This window comes from Pteropus alecto, unplaced genomic scaffold (assembly GCF_000325575.1).
Source record: "Pteropus alecto unplaced genomic scaffold, ASM32557v1 scaffold173, whole genome shotgun sequence".
Taxonomy (NCBI): Eukaryota; Metazoa; Chordata; class Mammalia; order Chiroptera; family Pteropodidae; genus Pteropus; species Pteropus alecto.
Genome location: NW_006433940.1, coordinates 193,541 through 200,390, shown reverse-complemented (window position 1 = coordinate 200,390; position 6,850 = coordinate 193,541). Strand labels below are relative to the sequence as shown.

The 6,850-nt window shown below is 47.3% G+C and overlaps 1 protein-coding gene across 1 annotated transcript in view; it reads right to left on the bottom strand.

The window, feature by feature from the left end:
• The window catches only part of TRIM27 (tripartite motif containing 27), a 16,564-nt gene extending 10,438 nt beyond the window's left edge, over positions 1-6,126 (bottom strand). Inside the window, exons 1-3 of the mRNA XM_025044337.1 lie at positions 5,590-6,126; positions 4,526-4,621; positions 1,631-1,861 (exon numbers count right to left, since the gene is read on the bottom strand). Of these exons, the coding sequence (XP_024900105.1) occupies positions 1,631-1,861; positions 4,526-4,621; positions 5,590-6,009 (747 nt within the window). The 5' untranslated portion in view covers positions 6,010-6,126. The remainder of the gene's footprint in view (positions 1-1,630; positions 1,862-4,525; positions 4,622-5,589) is intronic.
• Between the last annotated feature and the right edge of the window lie 724 nt (positions 6,127-6,850).

Sequence of the window (6,850 nt, the reverse complement as noted above, 5' to 3'; positions counted from 1 at the left end):
CAACTTCAAGAGAATAAAAGCCACCGTGTTTTCGCAAACCTCAAACCTGCCTGCACCTACCTCCCCCAAACCCTCCTTTCTTCCCATACTATCTTCCAGACTAACTCCCACACACATGCTTTATTTCTCATTCCCATTTGCCTTCTCAAGAACAACAAGTTGGTGAATAGCCCATTTTTATAGCTTCAGTGATTTTCTCACCTTGTTCCTTATAACACAGACTCTCTTCTTTGCACATTCTTTTAAAATGTTTAACTAGTTTCTTTAAACATCCCTTTCCATGAAGCCCCACAATCCTATCTCATTTCCGAGTAGTTTCTTGCATCTCCTTCAGTCTTACTTCTTGAAATAGTCATCTACTCTTACAGTCTCCATTCACCCTACCCAGTCTCTAAACTCTCCCTAATGTGGCTCCTGCCCAAATCGTTCCACTGTGGCAGTTCTACTTGAGGTTATCAATGATGGCCATGTTTTGAAACCCAATGGATATCAAGCCCTCATATTATTTCTCAACTCTGTTGTCTACTCCCATCTTCCTGAAATATTCTTCCTTCCTGATTACAATCTGCCTCTCTGGTCACTTGCTCTTTTTGCAAGCTCTTCCTTCTCTCCCTGGCAATGAAATACTGGTGTTCATTAAGGATCAAAGCCAAGCCTTATTATTCTAACACAGGAGTTGGTAAGCTTTTTTAATAAAAGGCCATACGGTCTCTGTCGCAACTATTCAATTCTGCTGTTGTAGTGGAAAAGTAACAATAGTTGCTACGTAATAAATAAACATGAGTATGTTCCAATCAAATGTATGGATAATGAAATTTAAATTTTATATAATTTCATGTACACAAAATAATATTCTTCTGATTTTTCCAACCACTTAAATATGTAAAAACCCTACTTAGTGCACAGGACATACAAAAACAGGTAGTGGGCCAAGTTTTATAATGACATTTATCAACACCTATGATACTTGTCTATTTGCGTCTTTATTGTCTGATCTCAATATTAGAATATAAATTTCAGGAGAGTTTAATCACCACTTAATCCCAGTGCCTAGAATAGTGCCTGACACAGGCAGACAATTCATATACGTTGTACAAATAACAGAGAGGTATTAGCTCATTTCCCATGGCCTTGCTGGGTTAGGTCTGCTGCAGGTTTATCATCTGCACTGTAAAGGTTAAATCACAGGGCTACTCAGGCTGACCACTACTGCTCAAGTGCCTGTTATTTTGTGGCTATGGTAATGGACATGTATGTTAAAATTACAAGATACTGGAGTAAAGAGAGTCTTTAAATGGCATGTGGACCAAAACCATCATTAGGTAATGAGTAAATGAGGTCACTGAGGCCCAGAGAGGTCAAAAGCCTTGCCTGTGATCAGTCCACTTGTCAGTGCAAGACAAGCCTGGGCATTAGACCTTCCCTCAGTGCTTTTCCATGATACAAGTCGTGTCAACCAGAGCTTCTATTACTGTACATGTTTTCCCACTGACATGCCCAACAGAGATTGGCAAGCCATTGCTACTCCCACAGAACTGACAAGTGAGAAGGGGGGGCCCTGGATACTGCTTGGCAAAGAAAGGGAGACTTTTTAGCAGGAGCCACCTTGGAAGGGTGCTCTAAGCCTTACCTGTAGAAGCTCTCTAGTAGGCTGCTGCTGCTTTTCTTCCAGCTGGGCAATCAGGCTACTGAGGTGGGAGATATTGCAAGAGAACTGGGTGATGGCACCATTGATGCTATTGTAGATGGCCAAGTCTAGCTCCTCAAGGCGGGCAAGGAGGCGATATTCATGCTCCTTCAAGGAGTGATACAGCTGCTCAAACTCCCAAATTATCTTCTCTCTCTCCATCTGGGTCAGGCTCTTTGCAGATAACAGGGAAGGGCAGTGAAGAGAGAAAAGGTTTACTTCTCGGGCTCTTCACATTTCTTCCCCAGCTACTCACCCCAGAACCTCATCGTTTCATCCGTTATATTAAAACAAACACCTTGTCTGCTCACTCGTTTTTTGTTTCTTACTGATTAGTACGTAATGGCTGAGAACTGAATTACCCCAGTGATAATTAAGACACAGTCCCTGTCTCAGGAACTCAGTCAAGTGAGAGTTAGGTTCATATGATACATGTAACCATGGATGGATAAGTAAAGGCAGGGTGACAGGATGCAGTGGGAGAAGTTGGTACAGTCTTCACAAAAGCAGTGTTCACACAGAATCTTGTAAAATGAACAGGAGTTTACTGTGTGTTCAAAGACCAGGAGAGTTTTCCAGGCACAGGAAATGGTACAGACAAAGAAGTGGAGAGAGAAGGCAATCAGTTCTATCTGGCTGGAGCAACTTGAGTGCTGAGGGAAGAGGCCAGAAAAGGTAACAGGCCAGAACATACTTTGCCTGGCAAACTAAGAGGCAATGACTTTATTGCAACTGGGAGCCATGAAAAACTATCAGGGAAGTGACATGGTCAGATACATGCCCTGTGGAGGACAGTTTGGAATACTCAAGCACAATTTCTATAACAATCTTCGCATAATAACCTTGATGGGTTCTCTTAGGCCCTTCCCGTGCAATCTGTACTCTCTATCTGGCCTTCAAGAATATTCACTGGTGCAGATTTATTTGTCAAAGTTTCTCTGTCCTTGCTTCTCTACCCTACCCCCCACTGACAGGGCTCTAACACTTTGTTTTAAACAAAGGGTAGGGAAACTCCCTTTGTTTACTCCCTAGAAGTAAATTTTATTAGACCGTTGTCACACCCATCATTTACATATTGTCTTCAGTGGCTTTTGACCTCTAACAGCAGAGTTAAGTAGTTGAAGGAGACAGCAGCCTCCAACCTTTTTGGCTCCAGGGACCAGTGCTCCTATGAGAATATAATGCTTGATGATCTGAGGTGGAACTGAAGCTGTGATGCTAGTTCTGGGGAGCTCCACAAATACAGACGAAGCTTTGCTGGCTTACCTGCTACTCACCTCCTGCTGTGCAGCCCGGTTCCTAACAGGCCATGGACAGGTATCAGTTCACAGCCTGGGGGTTGGGGACCCCTGGCAACAGAGATGATGTAGCCCACAAAGCCAAAAATATTTACTATCTAGTCCTTTACCGAGAGTTTGTTGACCTATTTAAACTGAACTCCTGAGAACCTTTCCTCACTAACCATCCCTCTAACCACCCTTCTGAAGAACTTACTGTGCAACACAGTGATGCACAAATGCTTTTGTTTACAAATCCTTTTGATAAGATTATACCTCTCCTTAGCTGGGTAAGTCTCTCAAAGACATAAAAGACACATTATAATCAAGAAAGAGGCTTTAAAGATCAAGTAATACAATGCTTCTCAAAGAGGATACTATAGGCGGACCTGGTGAGGGGGACAATTCTGCCTGGCATGGGCTGTTTCTTCATTGCAGGACATCTAGCACCTGTCCCACTGTCCCTAATCGATTCCTCAAGTGACAACCAAAGAAACCCACACACCGTTGGAGGAAAGAAAAGGGCAGTATTAGCTGAAGATCAAGTCTAGAACAACCTACCCATTTCACAGATGAGTTGTATTTATCCAACTGGCTAGTGTCAGAACCAAGAAGTATGTCCAGGTGCTTTGATTATCGGAGAAAAGCTGTCTCCCCTCCTTGACAATCCTCCGACAGAGGACAAGATTACGTGCATAATGATTCGACTCCAGAGTACAAGATTATGTGCATAATGATTCGACTCCACTCAAGCTCACTAGAAGATTCTCCAACCATCATACCTACTTTCAAGCAAGGGAAGCTGAGGTCTCAACAGACTGTGGTGGCATCTGAGGGCATCATGGGAATAAGTTTCCTGTTTAAAAGTTCTCTGCTACACTCTGGCCAGGACAAAATTTCTCACAAGATGATGTTAGAGACTACTAGTCTAAGTTCACATGCAAATACCTCTAATGGTGGGAATTTTTAACATTTTATTTATTGTTCAAAAAATGCTTTAAAACCTAGATGTTGGATATATATGTTATAAAAAGCCTCTGTACCTTTTGTTTTGGTTTTCAAAACAAAACCCCCAAATATTCTTATCACAAATTAGCACATCGACCACTTGCTAAAGCTTTAGGAGTTTGGGGGAAGGAAATAAAATGAAAAGTTCAGAAATGAAGTGTTGTCAAGAAAGGGACACTCCAGCAAGAAGCAAAAGTGGAGCTTATGCAAAGCCACTCTCAGCATCTGTCTATAGAATGGTAGGTACTATAGGAGGCTGACTGTGCCCAAGAATTTCACCTATGTCAGCTTTGTCAAAGGTCAACCCTGATCCACACAAAGCTAGCGGGTTAAATTTCTGATAGGTCAGATCTCCAGGGGTTCTAACCTTGGCTCCTCCATTCTTTTCTAAAAAATGTGGGAATCCTTTGGTTCTCCAGGTGAGTTCTCAACTTCCATATGACATTGTTCCAACTTCACCAGGAAGTTCTGGGTGACTTGACAAGGTTAAGCCTTACAAAAGAGGGAGTAACCAGCAGAAGTGCTATTATCTGTGAATTCCAAAGATCCTTACCAAGAGTTCAGCTCGTGCCTGCTCCCCTTGTGCCCGACGCCTCTTCTTTAAGTCTTTCACTCTTTTTAAGTGGTCCAGCTGGTTCTGAATTTGCTCCTAAGAAAAGCAAAAACAGTTGGGCAGTTCAGGATTAGGCAGACTTTAGCATCAGCATGGCTATTCTGCTTATCACACATGCAATCCACAGTTCCTGATGCCAAGTCCTGGGTTAGAGTCTGTCCTTGGACTACACTGTCATCACCAGGACACAGGGGGTCACCACACTTCTTTGGCAGTTTGCGTTTATCTTAAATTGTCAATTTCTTGCCCCTGGAAAGATACTAATTGCATGGCCTATTGGAAAGGTAACTGGATTAGGAGGCTTAAATTAATTTGTAGCTTTTCCCAAGAAGCATACTGAGGAAACGACTTTGTTTCCATGTTATTGTTTAACTGTCCTAGTCCGTTGGTTCAACAGTTCACAAAGGGCTCCACAGATCATCTAACTTAATCTTCATAATAACTGTGTTACCTCCTGTCTCAGAGTGGTTAATAACTTAAGCAGTAAGAGTGGAGTTCTTTTCCATGAGCTTCTAGAATTGAACAGAGCACAGGGAAGTGCTGGGGAAATGCTTACAGACTAGGTGGTGGGCATCTAATCTACTTGATGTGTATACATCCAGTTAACGTGCTTTGCCTCAGATCAACTAGGAGCAAAGAGGAGTACGAGAGTCTTTGAGGCCCGCTGATGTGTACGTGGTTTTACGCGCATTTTTTAGGTCAAGGGCGTGGGTCTCCGTGGGCGGTCTTGATGTATAACGTGCCGGTAAGCCGGTAAACACAGGGGCAAATAAGGAAAGGAGAGAGGGGGCGGGGAGATTTCTGGCTTCCTCACCATCTACAGGTTTTCCTCCCAAATCTGAGTGTCGAGGCTCTGGAGCGGACAGAGAGGAAATGACGGCTGTGAACCACACGTCCGGCTCAGCCATTTTCTAGGCGGAAAAAAGGAAGCCTCTTTGGCTCTCTCCTCCCTTTGTCCGACTCGCGCTCCCAACCCCTTCCCGCTTCACGCACGAGGCCCTCACCTTGAAACCCTCCACCGCCTCTTCCAGCGGCAGCACGCTGTGGCCGCGGTGCTCACGAGAGCGGTCGCACACCACGCAGATGGGCATCTGGTCCTCCTCGCAGTACAGCTTCAGGGGCTCACGGTGTTTCTCGCACACACCCATCTCTCCTCCGGGCCCCGACGGCCGCTCGGTGCGCAACTGCTTCACCAGCTGGGTCACGTTGGCCAGGTGCCGGTTGGGCCGCATATGCCGCTGCGGGAAGGTCTCCCGGCACTGCGGACACGACACGTTGGTCTCTGCCGCACCCCAGCAGCGGGTGAGGCAAGCGCAACAGATGTTGTGACCGCAGTCGAGCATCATGGGCTCGGCAAAGTACTGCAGGCACACGGGACAGGTGGTCTCTTGCTGTAAACACTCGGCCACGCTCCCGGAGGCCATGGCTCGGGCCTGCGGGGGCGCACGGGCATGGGCCCCAGCGCCCAGCTCTGCGCAGAGCCTAACTCTACTGCGTTCCCTCTGGTTCGCTGCTTTGGGGCGACGTGGGGAAGCGAGCTTGGCTTACGGAGGGCGGCGCCTACCGGGCCCCGATCGCAGACGCGCCCGTGCACAGGAACCGCGGAGTGGCCCCGCGCCGCGGTGCCGGGACGCGTGAGCTTGGGAATAATGCAGCCCCACTAAGAACAGCGGCTACGCGACCCTGGGGGCCCGGTGGGACTCGCGCGCGGAAGAGCCCTGAGACAACGTGGCCGCGTCGGAGCAGCTCCCGGCGGCCGCACAGACCCCACCCCGGCAAAAGCGGAAGGGGCGGGCTTGGGGGCGGGGCTCGTCCCGGACTTGTGCAGGCCAAGTGAATGCCTGGTCTTTGGTCCTGGGCTGTCTCCTCCGGTAAAGGACTAAGGAACGTTGGCCACTTGTCCCTGGGTGGAATTCTCGGGAGCATGAGCCTCAGGGATCCGCAACAGAGGGTGTCGTGGGGCGCGGCAGTGACAGAGTATCACTTGCCTGCAGGCTCCGGGCCTACTGCCGAGCTTTCGCGGCCAGGGGCCTGGACCCCTAATCTGTGTTTGGGTTTCCTGTATGGTGCCCAGGACTCGGCTCCAGGAAGAGAAAGGTGGCTCAGCGTTGGTGTGGGAAGGACAGGCATCTGGCCTCCCCAGGAGGGACGATGATTAGCCCCACCTGGTCTGTTAAACGACTCCATTTACAGGCACTCGCAATGTTGTTGCAAAAAAGGAAAGGCTTAACGATCGGCAACATTTCTGTGGGCCAGTAACTGAGT